Raw genomic sequence first — 26,974 nt, 5'->3', positions numbered from 1 at the left:
AAAGAAATATACTCACTGCCACAGCGATCACTTTAGTGACATTTTCACCTTAAAATCAGCATAAGTTCGACATACAACATTTTCACAATATTTCATCGAGCTGAGTGGTATTGAAGGAGGTCAAATGTGTGTCAAAATGGCTGTCGCCACGTCTGCTGAAGACGTGGAATATTTGACTGACTTGGACCAAATACAAATCGCACTCGATAAATTATCTGCCGAAGAGGTAAGTTTTTCTCTAAAATTTACAAAATCTTGACGTCCAACACGCTGCGAGAGTTTTAATAAAAGGTGTAACTCTTGAGCCCTCCACTGACTCCACGCTCCAATTCAAAACTGGAACAAGTCGCTGGAACAGGGTACAATTTATTTTTATAGTAACAAAATACTTCCGTTAAAGACAACTACCCAAACAACATTTTTGAAACGTACCATCAAGTAATTAAGCAGGATGACCGCTTTTATTTAGATGAATAAATTTGCCGCAGCTATGCTCATCCAAAAGTTGAGGTGACTGCGAAGTGTTGGCAGGGATACCTGCTGCAGACTGAAGCTCATCGAGGGTGGAGCTAGGCCAGCAGCATCTGTATCTGTTGTGAAAACACTATGAAACCATACAGCGTAGAGGGTTACACCAGAAACCATCATAATTAATAAACCAAACGAGCACATTATAAATACACATGTCATCATGGAGGTAGTTGACCTCCATGGTGATATCATACTAATTATAAATTTGTTTTGGACCAAAAAGTGCAGTTTAACCCTTTCACCACCATGGTTTGTCCCAAATCCATTGTTTTCTATGGTAAAGTTGGACCTGTATACAGGGAACTGGGGGTGAAAGTGCAGTTTAAAGTTACTGTAATCAACATTTTCATCCCGAGACCATGTAATGGATGCGAGGTGTGCTACATGGTACAATCCATGTAGAAAACTGGAAAATACAGGTCAAGCAGTCTTCATCATCACCTGATGAAGTGTATGAGGTACTTGCAGCAAGTTGCTGCTGTCCCGTAGCCCAGCCACTCCCTGACTGGTTGTGTTGGGGAGCCAACAGCCAGGCAGGAAGTGGCAGGGCTACGGAACCGCAGCAAGTGAGGTACTTGATACAATACTAAATAGATAAACAAATTAACTCACATGGCTAGGTGTAAGGTAGTATCCAAGTATATACAGATGTCTTTTCAGTAATTGCGTGTGTTAGCTCTGCATACATGTACAGGGGTGGGCACCATTTTGCAAGTGGTATAGCCACAAACTGATGACGTCAAAATCGCCGTACACAAAACACAGACGCCCCGTAATTGCGACACTGACTAACTATAAGGTTAAAATAATATAAATTTGCACTTTCTTCAAATCACTGTCACAATCTCCGACTGCTTAGTTTTTGTATCGGGTGAAGTACAGTGGGAGCCAGAAATTGGGGTTAGCTGACCAAATTGTCGGAACGGAGCGAGCGAAGCGAGCGGAGTTCCGACAATTTGGTCAGCTAACCCCAATTTCTGGCTCCCACTGTGCTTCACCCGACACAAAATCAAGCAAATGAAGACCATCACAGAGTTTTTAGGGTTAGGGTTAGTTAGTTCATGTGATCGCGGCAATAATTCAGTCTCATTCCGGGTACAATATGTCCCCTCTCACGTTTTATTCATCAAATTTGTTGTCATGTACAAACTGACCCCGACGGCAATGGCCATATTGACCCCTTTTCAATATAGCCATTGCCAAAGACGGCACACAGTTACATAACAGAATTCAGAGTTCATTCAAATGCAAATAATAATCAATATGACGGCCAAAAAATCTTTGTATGTTTTCATTTGCATTACTTCTTCTACAGACCAAAAATCACACCTGTACAATAGTTCAAACTCTGTTATTGATCTGGTTTAATTTTTTGTCCACAAATTTTTCCTTTATCTTCGCGATATGCCTTCCAATAGATTTTTAGCCAGGCTGTATTATGGAAATTTATGAATACACGGATGTAAACAAAAAAAATCTATATTGAATTCAAGTTCCGGAAGTCCAAATACAGCTTGAGTCGACACAGTGACAGACATTTGGCGATTGGAGTCATTGGTCGCGATATTTGTGCTTCCTTTTTAATTTCTGTTGACCGGCGTACGAATGCCAATGCTTTATCGATTTGTTCCTACAGGTTCCAATATTATTCCGATGAATGGTAGGGAGCTTATTCTTCGTTGTCCAAGTCTCCTCAGTTCTCTCATTCACTCACCGCTAATCATTGTCTTCATTTTGTGGATCCTCAAACCTTCGCCCACACCAACACCTTTGAAGGCATGTGGATGCATGCCATGCGAAATTGGATTGGCTTCACACCTTCAGACTTATTTCCAACTTATCTTTATGAGTTCATGTGGCGGAGGCGTTTCGGCGATAAAGCTAAGGCGTGCTTGTTCAACATATTTCAATTCTCTGTCCTTCAAGTTTACAGTCCCCTTCATCGATTAATTGCAACTCTGCACATAACACCATATTATGCCAAATGTTTTGAGACGGTCTAAAAACTAATATCACGCCTACATTGACAACTCAGGAGGCCACTGCTGCCGCTGATGTGTGACACTGGGAATGCACAAACCAGACCAAGTTCGTGCTAGTGACAATATATGCACCCTAAATCATTATATTGGCGGCGAATTTCGTTTGCTTCTGTACTTAATTCACTTCGTCGATCGGCGGAATTTTTATAATGTAATTTTCGTGGCATATCCAACGAATTGTTGTTCACGTTTTCATCTACAATAGCAATGAAATATCGCATTGCATACATGTTGAGTGACGAACCACTTTTATGTAAAAGTGTATCCTGTCAAAAACAGAACACACACCTTTCGTATTGTAAAAAAGGCAGCAAATGACGAATACAATAATAAATGTCAAACACAAAGTTTTCAACATATCAAACATCCTAAACAAGTGACAATTTAATACTTTAACTGTGCAAATACAACAAAAAATAAATAATATGAAAAATATTCAAAAAATAACAAATCTGCACAACAAACACGACAATGCAGAGAAAAAAATAAAGACAGGCAATAAAGAATCAATGCAGAGGCATATATTCAATAAAAGAAGGAAAATGCGTAAAAGACTTTCAAATCATTACAAGTGAACATTATAAATTCATCAGTTCCTGCTTAGCATTATCATCCTAACGTTTATATGAAACATTGCATCCCTCTCTCGCAACTTGTTCTCGTGGAGTACAGGTTATAGGTAGTGCTTCACATGCTACAGATGCTGGGTTTGACCCCCGGTAGCGGTATTAGTTGTTAAAAAAACGTAACTTAAAAATAACACTTCTCTCCCTTGTCATTAATCAACAGTTGCTTCCACATAGGTATCAGGCTGGCTGAAGAAGACATGGATAGAGTAATAGGATACTGCAAAATGAGGGAAAGGAGTGAAAATAGTAAAAAATTGGGACCCTTCTTTTCAATCATTTCCCCCTAAGTTTCCAAGCCCCCATTCCTAACTCTTACCCCCAAAATAATATATCGCCCCTTTTAGAACGTAACCTTTGACCTCATTTCCATAAGTACGCACTTCTTTGACGTCATCAGTTTGTGGCTATACCACTTGTAAAATGGTGCCCAGGGGTGTGTGTTACCGGCGTTATGCAGCCTCCCTATACGTTATACGTTATATGATCGGAGGCCGTATAACGCCGGTAACACACAGCCCTGCCACGCAGAGCTCTGTGTGTGTGTGTGTGTGTGTGTGTGTGTGTGTGTGTAAAATTGGAAAATACAGGTCAAGCAATCTTTATCATCACCTGATAAAGTGTGAAAGTTACTACAATATATATATATATATATATATATATATATATATATATATATATATATATATATATATATATATATATATATATATATATATATATATATATATATATATATATATATATGACACCATCTTGGAGAACATGTAATAATCCACCCTTTACATTTGCATGACATTATAATACACCCTTGCTGTACTTACTTCCGTTCGAGTGAACAATACAGGGCTTTTTTCCCGGGTAGTCCACTACGGCTACAATTTTCAGAAGTTGGTAGCCCATGCATTTTGTAGTTTAGATATATTTTCCCCCTTAACCAGGCAAGAAAAGACCTATTTTTCAAGATTCTGCCCATGAAGTGAATTTTCTATTCATTTGATGTGAATACTTGCACACCTTTAATACCCAAAGGAAACCAACACATATGGTATGAATTGGACAGCAGTGACACTCAAAAGTTTGGTGACCTGTTGACAACAGGTTCATACTCAGAATTGTACGCAAATTTGGTAGTCGCCATGACAATGACTTTCTCTCAGGCATGAGACATACACTGCACTGTAGCACAGCAGGGGGAAAAATAGAGCATGAGTTTTATGTGCAGGGGAGGGGACAGTAATTTTGGTGTAACTGTGATTGATACATTATGATCTAAATGTAGTGAAAATGCATTTTTATTGGTCATCATTTTCTGTGCCTGTCAACCAAGTACATCAGTTCAGATATTGAAACTGTGTTGCAAAATCCACTGCACTGTCCTCTTCTTAATTTGCATAGCAAAATCATAGTCTGGCCTGGGTTTGACTGCATTCAGCTTGTCCAAAAGTGATAATAATAATAATAATATTTGGTTCTTATATAGCGCACATATCCACAAGTAGATGTGATCAAGGTGCTTTACAATTACTATTACCCCTGGTCACTGGACCTAATATGATACCTCTCAACTCCCTGGGGAGCAGACAACAGCTCACATGTGCAGCCAATAAGTGCAGCAGAGCTAAACGCACACATAACAACCTCAAATGTGATGGACATTGCACGCAAAGTTCTGACTGAATTTGATGTCCCAGGCTTTGGTAGTGTGTGTTGGCTACCATTTCATGGATTTTGGTTGCCCCAGGGAAAAGTTGGTAGTCTGTAGACACGTGAGACTACTGCTAATTTCGAGCCCTGCTGTATGACTATTTCTCTCTCTCTCTCTCTCTCTCTCTCTCTCTCTCTCTCTCTCTCTCTCTCTCTATATATATATATATATATGTATGTATGTAGATATAAATATCTGTTAAAAGTCTATTTCATATTTCTGACATGTCCCTGTACCAAATAAAACAGATTTAATGGCAAAAATGGCCAGATGTTTTGTGTCTAGCTAAAAATTTGGTAGACTTTAATTTTAGCTATGACTGCAATGTTCAATGTAAACTTTGGGGTATAGGGTAAGTTTTGGTCATATTTCATGAATACTATACAAGATATTGCATGTTACAATATGTCGTCTTAAAGAAGAATAAATTACCTTTCCAATGGTACCTAACAAGTTAGATTATATTCAAAAACAAGCTCAGCAGATGACTTATAGGAAGACAGGTTTAACAAAAATGCATGCAAATCTGCAACACTGTGATATTGCGGTACCCTTCAAAATATGACTGTTACAGCTGTAGAGTCCCAATATTTTTTCTGTTAAAAGTCTATTTCATATTTCTGACATGTCCCTATACCAAATAAAACCAATTTCATACAAAGCATTGCATTTTTTATTATGCCTAGCTAAAAAATTGGTAGAATTTGAGATTTACTGTAATTTGCAATGTTAAACTTTGGGGTATTGGGTAAGTTTTGGTCATATTTCACAAAACTGTAGAAGATATTGCAAAGTACAATATGTCATCTTAAAGAGGAATAAATTGCCTTTCTAATGATACCAAACAAGTGAGGTTATGTTAAAAAATAAGCTCAGCAGATGACTTACAAGAAGACAGATTTGACGAAAATGCATTTGGGTTGGAAAATGATTTTGCGGTACCCTTCAAAACATGACCATAACAGCTATTGCATCCCTATATTTTTTCTGTTAAAATTCCATTTTGTATTCTAGGGATCCCAAGGCTTCTGAAAAATACAGGTTTGTTATCCTGTGGGGGGGGGGGGATGCACGTAGACCCCCTCTAGCCCACGGACTACATATTTGTGTATGAAATCATCGTACCATGGTACCCTGTGTGTTTTGATATTGAACATGTCTACAACTATTGTTATTAATTGTTCATCAACAGAATTGTATAACGGAAGAGATAGATGTATTACTTGAAAACCAAGTATCTCTGGAGAGTAAAATGAGCACTCTGTATAGAATGGCGTAAGTTCTTTATATTAATTTCTGTTCTTAACCAATCCACTGCTTCCTACGTGTGATTACTAGGTATTTCACTTGCAAATCATTGAACTGTAAAATTGAAAGCACCCATGAAATGGTCTCTTCTTCCATTTTTTCATGCATTGAAATATCTTTGTGGAGGGTATTCCTGATGGTATTTTAATCAAAACCCAAGTGGCCAGCGAATCTATGATTTATGGATTACACTTCAGATCAAAGTTTTTTTTTGCTGCCAGGCCTAGCAGTTGTTTAGACCATGGATGTGAAAAAGATGATAGCAGTAACGGACCACACAGCATGAGGCAATATTTTCATATTTAAGGTAGTAGTAAACAAATCTGAAATGGTTCTCCTCAAAGCAAGCTGACAATGTCATAAAAACAGAGCCCTGTATTATTGTCATTATCTGGGGAGATGTGAAATACTTTATTTATATACATATTTAAGAAAGTGCATCTTTGAAACGGTAAAAAAATAGACTGGTCAAACTTTTAAAAAATGCAAATTTCACAATGGTATTCATCAATTACCCTGCAAACTACCACAATAAATAACCATGGAAATAAATATAGTGTCCAGAGGCCACTAGGAATAATCCCTAACAATTTGTGTGAGACCATTTCATTAGCCCATTAAATGTATGTATTTTACTTCATCACAACAAGGTAGTCTTTTTAATACTCTGCAGCACTGCCAGCAGACTGCAGTATGGATATCCAATACATTGCAGCAGACTGCAGTATGGATATCCAATACATTGCAGCAGACTGCAGTATGGATATCCAATACATTTCACAACAAGATAGTCTTTTTAACACAATGTAGCAGACTGCAGTATGGATATCCAATACATTGCAGCAGACTGCAGTATGGATATCCAGTACATTTCACAACAAGATAGTCTTTTTAACACTATGCAGCAGACTGCAGTATGGATATCCAATACATTGCAGCAGACTGCAGTATAGATATCCAGTACATTTCACAACAAGATAGTCTTTTTAACACTATGCAGCAGACTGCAGTATGGATATCCAATACATTGCAGCAGACTGCAGTATGGATATCCAATACATTTCACAACAAGATAGTCTTTTAAACACTATGCAGCAGACTGCAGTATGGATATCCAATATGTGAAAATGATGCTTTGACAATATCCTATCACTGTCTTTTTCTGTTGTGAGGATTTCATTCAGCATGTGTACAGACAAACTGAAGGAGACATACTGAGCTATAAACATATTCCATCACTTGTTGTCAATACCCGACTTCCAATGTAACCAGAGCTGTATTTAAATAAAATAATGGCTTGAAAAAATCACAGACTGCTGATGAGTGATAAGTAATTGTATTTTGTAGTCAAAAGCTGAAGTAAGGAAAGTTAGAATGATGAAAGCTTTATGGTGTTGTAATGGTTTTGGACAGGAAATTACATAGAACTCAATCATATCATGTTGTTTGATGAGTGCATCAGTGGCAGTGCTGTGTGCCACCATGTGTTACCAAACTAATATCATGTGCAATATGGTGTCCTTCATCAATACAACAGATTGGCCATACAAACTGATTATTTTGTTTCTCCGTTCAATGTCTGGTTTATATGACATCTGACCTTTCTCTCAATTGTCTTTAATTTTGCGTGATTGTTTTTCATGAAGTGTTGAAACAATACATTTTAAACAGATGCTAGGATTAAATATAACATTTTTGTCATCCCTGATTCTACAAATTTTGAGATTTTTTTTAGATTAATTTTGCAAAAAGACTGATATCAAACTACAGGTATCTTACTATCCCAAAGAAAAAAAGAACTATTTTTAGCATCTACGATATGTACGGCAATGTGGCATTTTCCAGATCATTATTATCTATCTTATGTTTACAGTCCCAATTTGCAACTGGTTCATTCAGATGCTAAACAGTTGGATAGCATGATATCATTCACTTGCAACCTTGCCGAAAATGTCAGCAGCAAAGTCAGGCAGTTAGATCTGGCTAAGGTAAGACGAAAACATGGTAATGAACAGTTATAATTATATTCTTGTGTTACCATATTACTACATGTATGGGGAAAAAAGGAAAATATGATTGATAAGATTAATCAACCTTATTGCTGTCAAGTATGTGGATATTGCTTGGTTGTCCAAGAAACTGGCATCATAGACCCTGAAAACAGAGTTCATGCTGGCATTCAAGGGCCATTATACAATAATGCTGTCAAGTCATTGAAATTCACTAACATCTGCATAAAAGATCCAGCCAAATACAGTGTCCCACACCGTGTTTGAGTGGGTTTTTAGGCTGATTAAGCTGCCAAACACAGCACAGTGTCCCACACCGTGTTTGAGTGGGTTTTTAGGCTGATTAAGCTGCCAAACTCAGCACAGTGTCCCACACCGTGTTTTGAGTGGGTTTTTAGGCTGATTAAGCTGCCAAACACAGCACAGTGTCCCACACCGTGTTTGAGTGGGTTTTTAGGCTGATTAAGCTGCCAAACTCAGCACAAGTATGTCACACTCTTGTATGTGAAACATGCAATGTTATTGACTGACTTGGCTAGTTGGTGAGTGATCAGTCTGACTTGGCTAGTTGGTGAGTGATCAGTCTGACTTCAAAAAGGATTCCTTGAAGAAATAGGTTCATTAGACACTTGACAGTTGTATGTGCCATTTGGCCATTTGACTTCCATCACATACCTGCCCCTTCAGCTCATAAGATATTAATCTGTAACATGCAGCACTCACTTGTAACATCATGGACATATGCAACACAGACTGGTCACATTGCAATCGCCAAGCACAGGACAGCAGGCAGGAGGGACTGTGAAAAAGTTGGCTTTTGTGGTTGATTTTATCATAAGTTTTTAACTGCATGACAATTTTTGTAAGTTGTAGTTGTGTGACAGCATCTGTAAGTGACAGCTAGGAATTAGACTTTAGCTTTCAATAAAAAATATTTTGTGAAGAGATTTGGTGGATCATTTTCCATCACAATTCTACAATCCCATAGATACAAGCTCATTTTGAATATGGTCTTTGAAACTTCATAATGAGAGGTTGTTGTGTGTACAATTTACAGTGGTGTCTGGGTTTTGATAGATGTAGTGAATGAAATCGATTGCATACTTATTTTTTCCACAAAAACATGTAAGACATCTGTATTTTATTTCCACTCTTTTAATGAATTTTTACATTGTTCAGTAAAGGTGACAGTAATGTATTCTATATCGCAGTCAGACATGGGAGATTGAACATTCTTAACCCATACTTTATTTCCTGCATTTGATGTAATTTTTTTTTTCACGTTTTTTCTGTATTTCAGAGTAGAGTACAAAAAGCTATCAACAGGGTAGATGATGTTTTGGATCTGAAGGTAACAAGACCAGAGTTTATTGATTGCAGGCAGAATAGAAATCACAAACTCTTCTCTGACTAATTACAATCCATCCTTCATTATATTATACAGATTCCTGTTCACTCTATTAAGAAAATGCAATTTTCTTTTCTCTTCTTATTTTGTATTTTGTCATCTTGCAGTATCAGTCTCCATATGACAATGATTGTAGTGTTATTTGTGATCACCATGGAAACTGTGACATTACTTTAAAGGCATTTACTGTTCATGATAATTCAATATTTTTGACATGATTGAAAAGACTGACTCTGATACAGTGAGCAAGGACTAGACAGCTTGTCACATTACTTTAACAAAATCAAATTCTAACTCAGTTTATTTGAGCTGGAAATCTTTCACAGGTTTTACATCAGTCCTAACTAAAAATACAGTGATTTAACAGCAAACAGACCGACTTACACTGGGAAAATATTTGTTGGTTTAAATATATTGTCATCATTATCAAAACCTTTATATGATTTTATAAATCCTGCAAAAATTATGTCAAATTAGAACAACTGGTGTAAAAAGCATTTTAACATTGTGATAACCTGGAAACATTCTATTATCATCAGTTTTGTACAGATGGAGTTCAGACAGCGTTACAAGATGAAGACTATGAGAAAGCTGCAGCACATGTCCACAGATATCTGACATTAGATGAGAATGTATTGAAACAAGTCACACCAGATAGCAAAGAAGGTGTGTGCTTTTTTATGTTGTTAATCCCTACATGTGTCATAATTGCCAGATACATAGTTTAAGGAAAATACATGTTGTAGTGTATTGGGAGGTATTGCAACAATTCTTTCAAATTGCTGATGTGAAATCACTGGTTAACAAGCAGTGTGCTAGATATGAAGGAAGTTTTTTTGTGCAAAATCAAGAATTTATGAAAAGCTATTTGTGAATTTCTTCTTGACAAAATAATATGACAGAACCCTATGGCGAGAGAGTGCAAGCGCGCCGTACCAGCGGTATTTGCACGAGTGTTTGCGGGGGATCGGGCGGTCGTGCTTTCACGAGCGCAGCGAGTGAAAGGACAGCTGGATTCAACGCAAATACGAGTGCAAATACCCCAGGTACGGCAAGCTTGCTCGCTCGCCATTGGGTTCTGTTATTATTACATATGTTTCCCCCTGTTTATTTTATCGAGAAAACAAAGGAACTAAAAACACAAGCGAACACATTTTAAATAGTTTACGCGACACACATTGAAAGACAAGGATCACGCGCTGTTCTATTCATTTGCATGCAGGTATGGAATAATGTTTTTGGTATTTGCACTGCAGTGCAAATACCGGTAGTACGCGCGCTCTTCGATGCAAGTAAACTGTGGTACATATGTAATAATATTGCATTCACTCATGCAATAAGACTGTCATCTTACAGCAGAGATAGTATTGTTATGACCATGACAGTGTGCTGTAGAGATATTGAGGTATGAGCAGTTGGCAGTCATGATGAAAAACAATTCTGCATATGTACGTATAGTCTGTGTTTGTAAAAACCATTTTGCAAGGTAACAATTACAGATTGCAGTCCAGACATAATTTACTGTCGATATCGGTTAAAAACTTGGCCCAGATAGTCTGGTTACTTCACTTCCTACAATCAGCATTTTTTCATAACAATATTTTTTTTACAGACAGCGGTCTTGATGCTTCATTACAACTTCTCCATAAAGCTGAGAAACAACTAAAGTCAATAGTTCATCAAAGATTTGATGAGTCTGTAAAGAGTGGAGATTTGGCATCTGTGGAGAGATTCTTCAAAATTTTCCCATTGATAGGACTCCATGACGATGGGCTTTCTAAGTTTTCAGCATATCTCTGCACACAGGTCAGTCAGTGTATACCTTAATAATCTTTTTTCAAATTTCTGAGAATTTGTTCTTTTCTCTGATAACTTTGGACCAGTTTTTTGCTCATATTTGGTATATGTATAAATACCAGAAAGAGCTTATATGGTGAGTTGGTGGCGTCTGTATGTATGTATGTATGTTAGTATGTGCGGATGTATGTCCGTCCAACTCAAAAACTCCCAAACAGCCGCATCAACCATCTTAGTATTTGGTGTACATGTAGACCCAGGAGTTGAGATGTTCAAATGAACATGTCAGTGTCAAAAATATGCAAATAAGGTAAGAAAAAGGGAAAATCCTGCAAATGTGTGGGAGTGGTGGTATTAACCGAAACAGCCTACACATCTAAGTGAGAGGTTCTATGAGGCATGACCTCATTTGTATGCAGTGTACCTTCTGTGTGCGGGAGTGGTGGCAGTAACTGAGACAGCATACATCACTGACTGAGTCTTTTCCTGTCATTGTTCATGAACTGTCACATATTGGCAGACCTGCTCAAACTAAGAGGGACTGTGTTGAAACATTCCTCTGCTATGCGTGTTCCTAAGACCTCCAGTACCTAAAGTTTCAGACCTTATTTACATTTGTCATTCATGTTTTTCTGGTTTAAATATTTCTTGAATGGACCAATTCAAACCAAAGACCAAATTTAGTAGTTTGTAAAATCTTTTTTTTGTAAAATTCTGTATATACCCATACCTGTTATGCAATACAGAATTCCCATGCTACCCTCTACAGTGAGTTTCGGCTATTTTTCAATACATAATATCAATACTATACTCTACAGTTAGTAAAACAAATCTTGCAATAAAGCTATCTTTCAAGAGAAAATTCCCATACCATGCTCTACCAGTGTTTCTGTTAAGGCCAGTACCCCGGTAAATGTTACTGGGGTTCCCCAGTCATTTTACCGGGGTTCCCCTTAGTACATCAATGCAATCAGATTAGGGGACAGCATAAATGTTACTTGGGTTCCCAAATCGTTTACCAATATTCCCCAACTTAGCAAAAACACTGTCTACTGTGAGTAAAACCTATTTTGCAGTATAGAATTCTCATACTATCTTCTTCTACAATGATTAAAAGCTATCTTGCAATAGAGAATTCCCATACTGTGCTTTACTGTGAGTAAAACCTATCTTGCAATACACAATTACCATACTATCCTTTACAGTGAGTTAAAAAAGTTAAAAGTTATCTTGCAAAACAACTGTGCACCACTTACTATTGTGCTAATGACAGTAGTATTTGCTTTAATTTTTCAAAAATATTGGCTACATACAATTTTTTGTAACACATATCACTGCATGTTTGTTTCTGTATACTGGTTTGAATTGCCAGGAAAGCATGGATAACTAAAAGACCACAAACTGAGTGGAATTCTTACTGTTTTTTGTTACAGATAGCAAATACAGCCAGACAGAACTTAGAGATTGCACTGGGTACAGATTCCAATGATAGAAGAGCAAATGTCATCTATGCTGATACAATTACTTTATTGTTTGAAGGAATTGCAAGAATTGTAGAAATACATCAACCACTGGTAGAAACCTATTATGGTAAGATTTAAGGTGGAGCTGCATGTTGCCAACACAGTTTTTTTCAAACCAATATTTCTCATCAAAGATGACAAGGAAACCCTCTCATACTATATATTTTCAAAAAGCACAGACTCTAAAGTTTAGTATGGTAGCAGTAGGTTACCCGAAGGATGAAGTGGGTGTATATTTTGGGTAAAAAACCTCAATTTTGGTATTAATGATAAAAATTAATTTAAGTCAAAAACTTGACACTATTTTCTGAAATGTAATATTTCACTTGAAAGAAGAGTATATGTAGCGAAAAAAGGACTATTTTATTTTGCATTGTCTATCCTCATTAAAAAATGGCAAGGGTTTAAACACTAACACTCAAAAAAGTGATCAAAATCATGATTAGCAAAATTCAAATGCCTCTTATTCAAAAAGTAAGAACTTCATTGCCAAACAAAAAAATTTCTTTTTCATAGAGCATTTAAAGAACATAAAGTGAAAATTTCAGAAAATTTGACCCAGCCAGAATGGAGTTAAATTCTTTGGAATTTTGAAATTGGGAAGAAAAAGAAGTCAGGAAATCGGGTGATTTGCATATATTTGCATAGATTAACACTTCTTTATCATGCAACTTACGACTGCTTGACAAGCTAAAGGGTGAACCCAACCAATATTTTAATCTTGGGTGAACAAATTAATTAAAATCAAATGAATATTTGCAAAAATGTGATTTTTGAGCAAAATATGCTGTGTTGGGTGCAGCGCCCCCTTAATTGTTTTACTTTAAGATACACTAATTAGCTTTATTGGACTAGCAATTGATTTCACCAAAGGATGAGGACAAATTATCAAAATATGTAAAATGTATCGAGAATAAAAAACCTATTCAATTGAATAATTTGCAATAATGTTTTGTGTAAGTTGATGTTATATTTCCAAAACTTTTACTCCAAAATGCCATTTCTTGAATACCAAAACTGATGTAGGGGATTGACATTTCATACAATAGGGGAATATTTAACCAATAATATACACCCTCCCGGCGCGGCCTATAATGGACAAAAGGATATAATGTATGAGATGAAGCTGAGTACATTATGTCATGCAAAGTTTGCTGGATATGTCGTCCAATTTTTGCTGGATATTCAGGTACATTATTGGTAATAATCTTGAGGGATGATGTCACAAAATTCGCTGGTATTGACAAAGTTAGAGCATAATTGTCAGCAATTTTACTGCAACTTTACTGCATGTACTTGTTGAGGTTAGTTTAAAGAAACAAATTACCAAATATTGGATGGTACACACACATTGTGTACATAGAACACATGATGTTTCTATCTAACACAAACAGCTGGGTCTCAGGAGAGAGGTGCTGGTTTAATTGAGAAAGTTGGCCTACAGTAGGTACACTTTAGATTAAGGCTGATACCCATGTAATGAAAGGATAAATTTTCAAATAGGTGACCACCACATACACATTACAGTTATTATAGAAATAACGGACGCCACGCTGACCATTAACGTTTATTTATTGGCAAGGGAGAGAGGAAAGTCAAAAATTAAATGGGCGAGGCTTGCTGAGCCCGTTAATTTGGCTTTCCTCTGGCCCGCGCCCATAAATAAACGTTAATGGTCAGCACGGAGTCTGTTATTTCAATTATATTACCAACGAACCCGGAAAGCCGTCAAAATTTATGAAAATTTTCCATGCAAACAACAACAGGGCCCCAGAACCTGTCAGTGAGTAGTGCGCACTGCCAAAATTTTGCAAATCCGGAGATTTTTTTGAGAAAAAGCGTCTAAACTTGGCCCACAAATGCTCCATTTTATTTTGTGTTTGATTATGATCTTTGTACAAATCACAATTTTCGTTTTAGCCCTAAAGTTACTATGTTTACTATGTTATTCATATTCACTGGCATGAAAACAAACCATTACTGTGTATTTGTGGGCAGTCACGTGGTTCAGCTCGACCAATTAAAACGCAATGGACAGGGCATGGTAATATAATTAAATTTTACTGACATCATACTGAACAAGAAATACAGTTAGTACAAGTATATCGATGTGAATAAAGCGTTAAACAGATGTCACACTACCTTTGAGAACAGTTACATATAGATGTGACTTGTAATATAACAGATATCCCTCTGATCTAAAGAAAGTTTAGTCACCTTCGATAACATCCACAGTCTACTCAAGAAACAAACACATCAACTGACTGTCATTATTTCAGTCTGATCTAATGAAACAGTATCACTTTTGTGAGACTGCTGTTTGTGTTTAATAAATACTCTGTGAGCCTCCATGCACACAATGTGTTTATACCAGACATCACAGTGATGAAATGAAAAGAAACACATTTGAAGACCATTTGAAGACTTTATGGATAACAGTTTCCTTGAAGCATCAAAGACTGATTCAGTTCCAGGAAACAAGCGTTAACTTCAACAAACTGTACTTAATTTTATTCAACATAGTAAGTTCTCAGGGCCTTGACAAGAAGAAAAATAATTTTGCCATCGAAAATGAAGTTATAACAAACACCTGATGTGACAGTTTCATGCTTCTTGTACATTTAAATTCTCCTATATTAATGTACTCAGCGTGGTACAACTTCAATGGCTGCTCAAAGTGTATCCTCAGCCATTGTATTGCCGTCTTTTTAGGGTTTATTCACTTTATGTCATTTTTAATTCTATTTGCCCTCAGGACCTGGTAGAATGTTCTCAATGATGTCAGCTCTTCAAAAGGAATGTGACAGACAATCCAAGAAGATCATTGATGCTTTCATTAAAAATCGACAGTTTGATACCAAAGCCCAGCAAGTCCAACAAAATATGATGATGTCGTACAAATCAAGCAGTAGTAATTCACAAGACAAGTAAGTACAGGGGGAAATTGGACCAGCACTGAGGGAGATCTGCAAGAGGGATAGATGTTACCAGTGTAGTAGGAGATTGATGAAATGGGTTGGTGCAGCTGGCATATAGAGAGATTTGGAGAGGGAAGGGTGTAGCCAGTTTTGGGGACATTGTTGAGAGGGTAGGCTACAGCCAACTTAGAGGGATATGGGGAGGGAAGGGTGTGACCAATTCAGAGGAAAATTTGGAGGGAAGAGTGTGACCAACATTGAGGGAAACAGTGGAGGGAATAGAATAACCAACTTAGAGGGATATCGGGAGAGTAGAGTGTGATTGACTTTGAGGGAATGAGGGAGAATGAGCATGACAAACTTTGAGGCAAACCGTAAGAGGTTAGGGTATGACCACCTTAGAGGGAGATGAGGGGAGGGGGGCATGTGAGGTTCAATCTGTTGCCTGAAATTTTTTTTCTCATGCCATTTTGAATATATGTTGAATGAAATCTTTGACTTTTCATGTTGAGTAGTCTCCATTGTCCTGACCAGATGACTAAAGGATTTGTCTTTACTAAACCTTATCTAGGGCGCCCTCATTAGTTGACAATCAAATACTGTATAGCCAGCCAGGAAACCAGAAGAACTATACAATCTCTTGTATAGCTTATGAGAATATCAAATTAAGGAAAGGAAAGAGGAATTTATTTTAAATTGAACATGCATATTGAATCCGCTTTCTGGCTATGTTGTCAGGTTAGATCCCAGAGAATTGGATCTGATGCTTGCAGAAGTCACATTATTAAATGCAAGGACAGAGCTGTATCTCAGGTTCTTCAGGAGAAGAGTGACAGTAAGTATCCATGGTAACCCTGTGAATTTATCAATGGCAATTTAATCTCTGTACAATTGCAATTTCATCTGAAAAGGGATCCCTGCATCATTAGTCATCATTAGATTTCATAAATTTATAGAAGACCGCGAAACATGACTTGAAAATAGTCGTTGAAAGACATACCATGTATGAACAATCTCACTACCATTTTATCTATGATTGGCTGTGACTTAAAATAAATGAGGTGACCTGTCTTGATCAGAACTTATGTGCTTAGAGGGAAACAGTTGTCGGAACTGCGGCTGTGCGAGTTTTTTATTTACAAACAATGTATTGTGTACACGATATCTAGATGCACCTCATCATCATAGCTGCAACATTTAAATTATACAATGTAGATTATGACAGACATGTTTTAACTTTCATCAATCACCATCGTACCTTTGAAACAGTGTTTACATTGGTTGTATTGGTCCCATAGGACCTTTGAGTGCAGTTCCAATGACTTTATCGCTTTGAGTTGCATTTTTGATCAGGTTAGGGATTTCAATAGATGCGATTATTTCCAGTGGAAGTCCATATTCATGACAAGTACATGTTTCAAATGCTATCAGAAAAAATTGGAAACAGTTATGAGTAGTCCATAGCATCTGACCAAATATGATATATGTTTCTGAGTAGTCCATAGCATCTGACCAAATATGATATATGTTTCTGAGTAGTCCATAGCATCTGACCAAATATAATATATGTTTCTGAGTAGTCCATAGCATCTGACCAAATATGATATATGTTTCTGAGTAGTCCATAGCATCTGACCAAATATGATATATGTTTCTGTCATTTGATAAGAAACCATCCAAAACAATAAAATCCTCTTCGAATGAATTAAAGGAAAATATCAAGTATGATATGCTATGTTTTCAGTCTGACATTGAAGTAGTAGACATGAATGAAGATCAAAAACAAAAGAAGTTTGAAGAATTAGATCAAATTGTTGCCAACTGTCAACTGAGCCGTCATATGCAGGAATTGATTGGTAATTATATTATGATGGAAGAATACTTCATGAGAGAAAGTGTTGTCAAGGTGAGTTGTTTATCTCTCTGTATCAGTGTTGTCAAGGTGATTTGTTTATCTCTTTGTATCAGTGTTGTCAAGGTGATTTGTTTATCTCTTTGTATCAGTGTTGTCAAAGTTAGTTGTTTACCTGTGTATCAGTGTTGTCGAGGTGAGTTGTTTATCTCTATGTATCAGTGTTGTCAAGGTGAGTTGTTTATCTCTCTTTATCAGTGTTGTCAAGGTGAGTTGTTTATCTCTATGTATCAGTGTTTTCAAGATTAGTTGTTTATCTCTTTGTATCAGTGTTGTCTAGGTGAGTTGTTTATCTCTTTGTATCAGTGTTGTCAAGGTGAGTTGTTTATCTCTTTGTATCAGTGTTGTCTAGGTGAGTTGTTTATCTCTTTGTATCAGTGTTGTCAAGGTGAGTTGTTTACCTCTTGTGTCAACATTGTCAAGGTTACAGTGTACAGGAAACCTACATACATTGATACAGATCAGTTTACAAGACAGTATACAGGAAACCTGTAGACATTGCTACTGATCAAAATACCAGACTTTATCCGGAAAACATGCAGCAGAGTTACAATAATATCTCCTTCACACTTGTTTGTCTGTTTTTGATTCACAGGCAATAAAATTAGACACAATTGAGGCAGGATCAAGGACTTCAAGTATGGTGGATGATTCTTTCTTCATTGTCAAGAAATGTGTCAAGTAAGTTCCAAAATCAATTGATCAGATTCAAATGTGTGTATCGTTTACCGAGTGTACCAAGCTTTTGTCTCAACAATGTTAAGTGCATCTCAGGCGTAACTTTTGATATAATAACTGACACACCCTATGTAGCTGTGTAGATCTGATTTGAGTAAGATGATAATTCATTACATTTCAACGGTATTTTGAGAGATCAAGATGACCCCTTTATAGTGGACATCTACACACAACTGTGGTCAACATAATGAATGTAGAAAGTTATGAAAAAAACAGCCCGTTTCAGTTTGTCTGGTTAAAAAAATAATTAAAGCATGCAATAAAATGAATAACAAGTACTTCTTGAGTATAGAAGCAAAGATAACTACCAGGGATAGAGTGAAGTGAAGAGAATCAAACCAGGATAAATTCTATGATGTCATGTGGAGAAATTCTCTTTTAGTAATGTTATAGACTGCAAAAAACACTGTAGACTGTAAGAATTACTTTTTGTTGATATCAAACATATATTTCAAGTTCATCATTCAATGGCAGTTCAGTTTTAAAGTTCACAAATAGTATCAGTATCACTATGATGTCAGTACATACTATTCTAAAGTTGCTGGTACATCCTATCCTAATGTTGTCAGTACATCCTATGCTAATGTTGTCAGTACATCCTATGCTAATGTTGTCAGTACATCCTATGCTAATGCTGTGAGTACATCTTTGCTAATGCTTTGAGTACATCCTATGCTAATGATGTCAGTACATCCTATGCTTGTGCTTTCAGTACATCCTATACTAATGATGTCAGTACATCTGTCAGTACATGCTATACTAATGATGTCAGTACATCTGTCAGTACATGCTATACTAATGCTGTCAGTACATCCTATACTAATGATGTCAGTACATCTGTCAGTACATCCCATACTAATGATGTCAGTACATCTGTCAGTACATGTTATACTAATGATGTCAGTACATCTGTCAGTACATGTTATACTAATGATGTCAGTACATCCTATACTAATGATTCAGTACATCTGTCAGTACATGCTATACTAATGATTCAGTACATCTGTCAGTACATGCTATACTAATGATGTCAGTACATCTGTCAGTACATCCTATGCTAATGATGTCAGTACATCCTATGCTAATGCTGTCAGTACATCCTATGCTAATGCTGTCAGTACATCTGTCAGTACATCCTATGCTAATGCTGTCAGTACATCCTATGCTAATGATGTCAGTACATCCTATGCTAATGCTGTCAGTACATCCTATGCTAATGCTGTCAGTACATCCTATGCTAATGCTGTCAGTACATCCTATGCTAATGCTGTCAGTACATCCTATGCTAATGATGTCAGTACATCTGTCAGTACATCCTATGCTAATGATGTCAGTATATCTGTCAGTACATCCTGTGCTAAGGCTGTCAGTACATCCTATGCCTACTAATGCAGCGGATATTTTCTCTGTTTTTTTCCAACAGGAGATCCATTTCAAGTTCCAGTGTGGATGGTGTATGTGCAATGTTGAACCATGCTAGAACTTTGCTTGAGTCTGATTTCAGAGATGTTCTCTATAACAAATTCAGAGCAGGTTTTCCATCGGGGACTCTTGATATGACGCAAGCATATAATTTATTACAACAAGGGAAGCTACCAACTTCAGCTGCTGATTCCAGTGCTATCAAAGCAGCATTCCTAGTAAGTATATCTTACCAGGCTGTACTGATGTTACCTTATCCAGTAATGTGACTGACAGACAGCCCTGTAAAAGTGTGATTTAAGGTGGAGCTGCATGTTGCCAACACAGTTTTTTTCAAACCAATATTTCTCATCAAACATGACAAGAAAACCCCCTCATACTATATATTTTCAAAAAGCGAGACTCTAAAATTTAGTATGGTAGCAGTAGTTTACTCAAAGGATGAAGTGGGTGTATATTTTGGGTAAAAAACCTCAATTTTGGTATTAATGATAAAAATTAATTTAAGTCAAAAACTTGACGATATTTTCCGAAATGTAATATTTCACTTAAAAGAAGAGTATATGTAGAAAAAAATGACTATTTTATTTGGCATTATCTATCCTCATTCTAAAATGGCAAGGGTTGAAAGACTGACACTCAAAAAAAGTGATTAAAATCATGATAAGCAAAATTAAAATGCCTCTTATTCAAAATGTAAGAACTTTATTGCCAAACAAAATAGTCGTTTTGTAATATAGCATTTAAAGAACATAATGTGAAAATTTCAGAAAATTTTGACCCAGCCAGAGTGAAGTTAAATTCTTTGGAAATTTTGAAATTGGGAGGAAAAAGAAACCAGGAAATCGGGTGATTTGCATACATTTGCATAAATTAACACTTCTTTATCATGCAACTTTCGACTGTTTGACAAGCTACAAGGTGAACCCAACCAATATTTTAATCTTGGGTTAACAAATTAATTAAAATTAAATAAATATTTGCAAAAAAAGTGATTATTGAGCAAAATATGCTGTGTTGGGTGCAGCGCCCCTTTAATTGGCAGAGAGCATCGTAAAAGTGCACTTTGATTGGCAGAGGGCCATATACAGGTGTGATGTGATTGGCAGACAGCCTTGTACAAATCTGAATGGATAAGCAGTCAATCATTTTTCCATAAATCTACACTGAAATGCTAGATTTAAAGATTCAGCCATGTTTTGGTGCTCTGGGGCTCTGCAACCTCTCTGACCATCCACTCTGCAACCTCTGACTATCCTGTACAACTGAAGGCATGGTGTTCGATATCTGTTTTCCAACAAAATCTTGTTGGAACCAGTGTGTACCTTTTAAGAAGACCACACTCTTGACTTGTGAAGAGCATGACCGAGATTAGCATATTCATAAATGTAGCCTGGCTGTTGCTGCTGCTATAATCAGTCACATGTATAATGGAATCTCTACTTTGTTTTCATTGAAGTCATAGAACTCTGAAATGATCTACCAGTTCTGTTACATACATGAACACTTCATCCGCAAACTTTTTTTCAGTGGGTTACTATGATCAAATGATCACCAAAGCATATCACTGAGGCACTGAGTAACTGCCTAGATGAATATGTAGCATTGTGTCGAAAACTAAGACAAGAGACACACTTGAGAAATTTAACAGCGCAGAACGTGTGTTCATAATTTTACCAACGTCATGTGGGAAGTCAGTGATTTACTTTCTGACACCAAAAGTTATGGACATACTGAAGAAACATTTGGTATTAATTATTCTGGTCTGAAAACAGCATTAGGCAACTGTTGCACCATTTTACCCTGGTATATTACTCTTCATTCATCCAATTTTAACCTGCCAGCATGTAGACTCATGTTATAGTCACATCTCTTGCAAATGCCAATTTCCTTGTGAATATCTAATTTCTGGTATATGTCAGTTGTATTTGAAGAGATAGGATCTTTTCCTCCAAGAATGGAGTGTCTTCAAGCAAACTGCACACTCCACTATGAGATTTGTTTGTAGAAGAAGTCTGAATAACCTGTAAATACATACACTTGTTTTCATTAGCCATTTTGAGCAATTATGCTGTGTCAGCCAATATTATTACAATAGTAAATATAATAATAATCTTTATTTTGAAAACTTGCTCAAATGAAAAACTCATGACACTAATCAACAAACGTCTGCATCACAAAACAAAAACTGAAAACACTAAAAAATTTTGAAAAATTGAAAATAGAAACAGTCTTGCTCCAAAAGAGACTTTTCCTTACAACATCGATAGATAGAGCTGTTTTAATCAAGGTAGTGGTGTTGTCATGACTACCCACATCTACCCACATCTATCTATATAACAATACCCATGTAACAGATATTTAAATTAAGTTGACCAGTATTTAGATGTTGAAGATGTCTATCTTCTCAGTTATCGTATATTTCTCTGAGTTCACCGTGGCAACCTGCACTGCCTTCAGTCATAGTGTGGGGTCAGAGGTTGCGGCATGCCAGTTTTGCCCAAACATGGCTGAATCTTTCAGTCTAATTGATGTACATACTTCTAAAGTACATAATATTAGTGACATAGTGTATTGATATCACCAGCTGGATATCACAATATGTTGTTATTTGGAGATTTGTGTGTTGTTTTAGAAATAGTCTGAACTCAGTTCTTTTGTCTAAACTTTTCTTGTTTGGTTTTTGCAGACAACTTTAAACAATGCGGAAGTGAGCAGTGAATATGTTATGACTCTGAAAAAAAGTTTAGAAACACAATGCACTGTTTTGTACCCACAAACCAGTGAGCAGGGCCGTGCAAAATTAGAAAGCTGTCTCTCAGACTTAACAGTAGTTTCACACAAATTCAAAGATGTTCTACAGGTAAGAATCATGTCTGTGTGTGTGATTTGCAACATTAGGTCTGATGGCTTCTCTGCAACAATTACAGTAGTGGACTAGTGATTATTTCTGAGATGAAATATTTGGTAGAATGTGCCTTGACTACAGATATTCTGATTCTCAAACTGTTACCATTGTTTTTGGATCAGCCACTTGTAGGGGTTCATTTTAAAGCTCCTTGTGTAGAAAACTTTTCACTGTCCTAGTTTTTCAAAAATCCAAAAGTTATTTACCTCCGTAGAGTTAATACAGGGACTTCTGGCATTTTGAATTTCAAATATTGATAAATCTTGTTTCTCCATTACCAAAATTTGTACAGTGACCCCCGACTTTTATTCTTGATTTTGAAAGACAATGATTGAAATATTTGAGCAAAGTTTAAGCAAGTTTAAATTTTTTGCCTTCAAAGGGCGTACTTCCTTGAATATCATATTTACCAAAGGCAAGGCAAGTTTTAAAAAGAGTCTAGATAGGGGAATAATTTCTTAATAGGACTCTTCACAATTGACGTCATTGCTCTCTCATTAACATGCAAAAATAAATATTTGTCTGCATTTTGAGATTACACTTTTGAAAATTACACCATCACAACTACAAGTGTAATAATTACTTAAAGAGATATTCACCACTCAGAGTACAAGCTGCAAAAACAGCCATGCATGCAACATTGATAAAATTTGTCCGCATTTCAAGCATCATTGTCCGATGTCACACACATACAGCTATTTCTAGTAACAAACCTGTAACTGTGAACAGCCCTATACACTATCACTGTTTGTCTTCACAATACTGTGAGCATCAGTTGCAAACTTGGGTCAAGCTGAAAAGTTCTGGTTTAGACACCAGATGTGCACCCAAAGCGACAGTGACTACTAAGACATATTTGTAAACTTCATTTTTTGCAGTATGGTCTGTCTCAGCTTGACACAAGTGCAATCAAACCACGTATCAAACCATTAGTTGAAACATTCCTGTCAGTAAACCACAACATCACAGAGGAAGAATTCTCAAATTATGAAGCCAATGATCCATTTGTACAGAATTTTATCATCAACATTGAACAGTTACTACTTTCATTCAAGGTAAGTGTGGATCTTTTCATGTCTATCTTCAATTGTAATATGTCCAATAATGTAACTGTGGATACCAAGTGCAGTGATATGGTGTAGTCTTGTGCAATAATGGTTTTGCAATAATGGTATTTGATGATTGACAGTAACCCCAGTTACCCAAAACAGGAACAGAATTTGTTGCTTATGCTCAAACACTTAGATTTGAATAAGTCATGTGAGCTTTATCTCTCATTTTCTTGAACAACACTTGGCAGAAAATATAGCATGTATTATCTCTAAACTTACATGTATGCTTTGCACAGTTATGAATAGACGGCTTGTTATCATCATCTTTCTGTGTCACAATCGCCGCTGAATCCTCATGTCATGTTTTTGTTATTTTCATGGGTGGGTAAATTAGATCTTGTGAGTTAAACACATAATGAAAACACCTTGTCACTGCATAATTTTTGTAAGAAATGTAGAATGAGACACAAGGAGATAATTTTATCAAAATAATGTTGTCAATTCAGTATGGTAATAAGGACTGTACATCCTTTCACTCTGCTGTGCATTGATATGGTGTCAGTTATTTGTCTCGTACTTTGACTTTAGACAATTTATTGATGAAATATACTGTATTCTAAATTTAAATCAGTTTGTATCAAATACATAGCAGCTATTTCAATTTAAGTGTCTGTGTGTGATAAATTTATGAATGTATACTTGATGTGTATGTATGTGATTCTTCCATAGACTGTGGAGTTTCAAAACTACTCTGTATGGTTGTAAAATGTTGATCCATAATACATTGTTTTTCCAGTCATCACTGACAGCCAGTAATTATGATGCATTGGTCAGTCTGTTGACATCTGGAGTTGTTACCTTGCTAGAGAAAGCTGTTATGAAAGCTGTATTCAATAGGGTGAGTTATCTCTGCATTTTAGTGTCTGTGGTCAGACATTAATAAATTTTTCTGTGTTCAATTTTGTAAGATGTTACTAAATTTTACTGCCTGTGGTGAGAAATTGCTAAATTTAAGTGTCTTTGGTGAGATACAAGTAAATTTTACTGTATTCAATATGGTGAGAAATTATTGAATTACATTCAATTTTGTGAGAAATTGCGAAATGTTACTGTTGCTGTTTTTGTTTTTCCTGTAATTTCTTAATGTCAGTGTAGATATAGTACATGTGTATTCCTTATTTTGAGGGCCAAAGCAGAAACTTTCGATGATTGTTTTCACAGTTTTGTTTTCTTTGTCAACTTCAAATTCTTGTTCTACTCCCCATTGAACCATGTTGAAACATCCAAATATTCAGCTTGCCAACACATTGTCAATATGTGAAGAATGCACTGTGTTTTATGTTTTAATTTTAATCCGGACCAGAATTCAGTAAGTTTTCAACAATAACAATGTAGTTTACACATGTACAGGCTGAGTTGTAGTACAAGAAACTGTAGTTGACATCAAACACAAAAATAGTGAACATTTTGAACTACTGGCCCTTTAAGAAATTGAAAACCTTAAAGTTTGCACGTTGCTAAAGAAAAGTGTTGGTATGTTGTTAGAAGAATGGAATTTATTCTACTGAGATTAAATGTGATTGTGATATTGAGCAATAATGTGATGCGTATAAAAGTTCATGTATGTTACATGGAATTTGTGTGACTGCAGGATTACCCATACAATGCCATGGCAATCAAAGTCCCTCTACAGCAGAATTCAAATGTCAATGAGATGATGATTCTGTAGTGATTCTGAAATCCTCAGAATGCTTCTCACACCATGGAAATTATAATCACAAGTGCCAGCAAGATTGTAGTCAATAGTTACTGCTACTGATCTTTGTAACATGGTTCTGTTGTCATTTCACCTTATAGCTTGGTGGTCTCCAGTTTGACAAAGAACTCCGAGCATTAGTTGGTTATCTAACATCAGTTACACAGTGGACTATCAGAGATAGTTTGCCAGACTGACTCAGATGGCTACAATTCTCAACTTAGAAAGGGTAAACTTAATTATTTCTTCGTTAAAATGTTCATGGAGAAAGTGAACTCTATCTGTGATTTACTGTTGGCAGTTGCATTCTGGGAAGCAGAACAGACATATCTTGGTCCAGAACAATATGTTTGTTGATTTCATCAATTTGTGTTCAGTTTTGAAACTTTTCCATGTGTTTAATACATACATAGTCCCTTTCTACAGATAAGACTTTTATTGAAATACTGTAATTCTGACATTTTAATGATTTGAGAATGACCATAAAACGCTGACCTGCATGTTCACTGTTTACTTGCAGGTTGCTGAAATTCTTGATTACTGGGGTCCCAACTCAGGACCTTTGACCTGGCGATTGACCCCTGGTGAGGTCAGGTCTGTGCTGGCACTCAGGTTTGTCAGATTTATGATTATTCCTGAAATCAAAGTCCATTTTAGTTACATACCATTTAAAAGCTGTCATTTTTTGTACCAACAACCTTACTTGAAATTTAGTACAGAAGGCAGATATTCTTGATTATTGAAGTAGAAATTCATCTAATTCAAAATTTAACAATTGCCAACAACTCTATAGTGTAGCATAAAACATCTTGTATTCTTAGTATATTTATTCTGTTGGCTTTCAATGTCAAACTTCTATTTTAAATCTCAATCATGTCATGACATATAGAACATACTGGGGAAGGGGTATTTCATTGGTAGGCATCAGTCACTTTCAATTGCCATATTCAAACTTTGTTACATTGTTATTAAAATCTACCTGTTTCTCACAGTCTGTCAGGACAATCTCAAATGCAATCACCTGTTTCTGACTGTCTGTCTGGATAATACCAAGCGTAATCATCTGTTTCTGACTGTCTATTTTGTTTTCTTGTCAGAATTGACTTCAGAAGTGAAGACATCAAGAGACTCAAACTCTAGCATCCAGTGTTGTCATCCTCTTGTTTCATGGAGCCAATGCTATTGCATTCAACATCTTTATTCTCATGTATTTATGAAGCCAACACTATCGTATTTTAAAGAAATCTGAAATGGAGTACAGTATTTTTCTCATTGGCTGTTCTATATCAGACTGATCTGTGGTAAAATCTGTGCGG

At 36.3% G+C, this 26,974-nt stretch overlaps 1 protein-coding gene across 1 annotated transcript; it reads left to right on the top strand.

Moving 5' to 3' along the window:
• The first annotated feature begins 91 nt into the window (after positions 1-91).
• Positions 92-26,974, top strand: LOC139117956 (conserved oligomeric Golgi complex subunit 4-like). Its single transcript, XM_070681208.1, is given in 19 exon segments — positions 92-226; positions 6,100-6,182; positions 8,089-8,203; positions 9,525-9,575; positions 10,172-10,298; positions 11,245-11,438; positions 12,863-13,019; positions 15,708-15,879; positions 16,609-16,705; positions 17,615-17,776; positions 18,378-18,463; positions 19,944-20,160; positions 22,632-22,805; positions 23,729-23,905; positions 24,699-24,800; positions 25,760-25,838; positions 25,841-25,887; positions 26,179-26,270; positions 26,756-26,974. Coding segments are annotated over 19 exon segments (2,277 nt in total). The 5' UTR covers positions 92-124; the 3' UTR covers positions 26,799-26,974.

Source organism: Ptychodera flava, chromosome 18 (genome assembly GCF_041260155.1).
Source record: "Ptychodera flava strain L36383 chromosome 18, AS_Pfla_20210202, whole genome shotgun sequence".
Classification (NCBI taxonomy): domain Eukaryota; kingdom Metazoa; phylum Hemichordata; class Enteropneusta; family Ptychoderidae; genus Ptychodera; species Ptychodera flava.
Note: the sequence above shows the minus strand (reverse complement) of the source record. Positions and strands in the feature narration are given on the sequence as shown.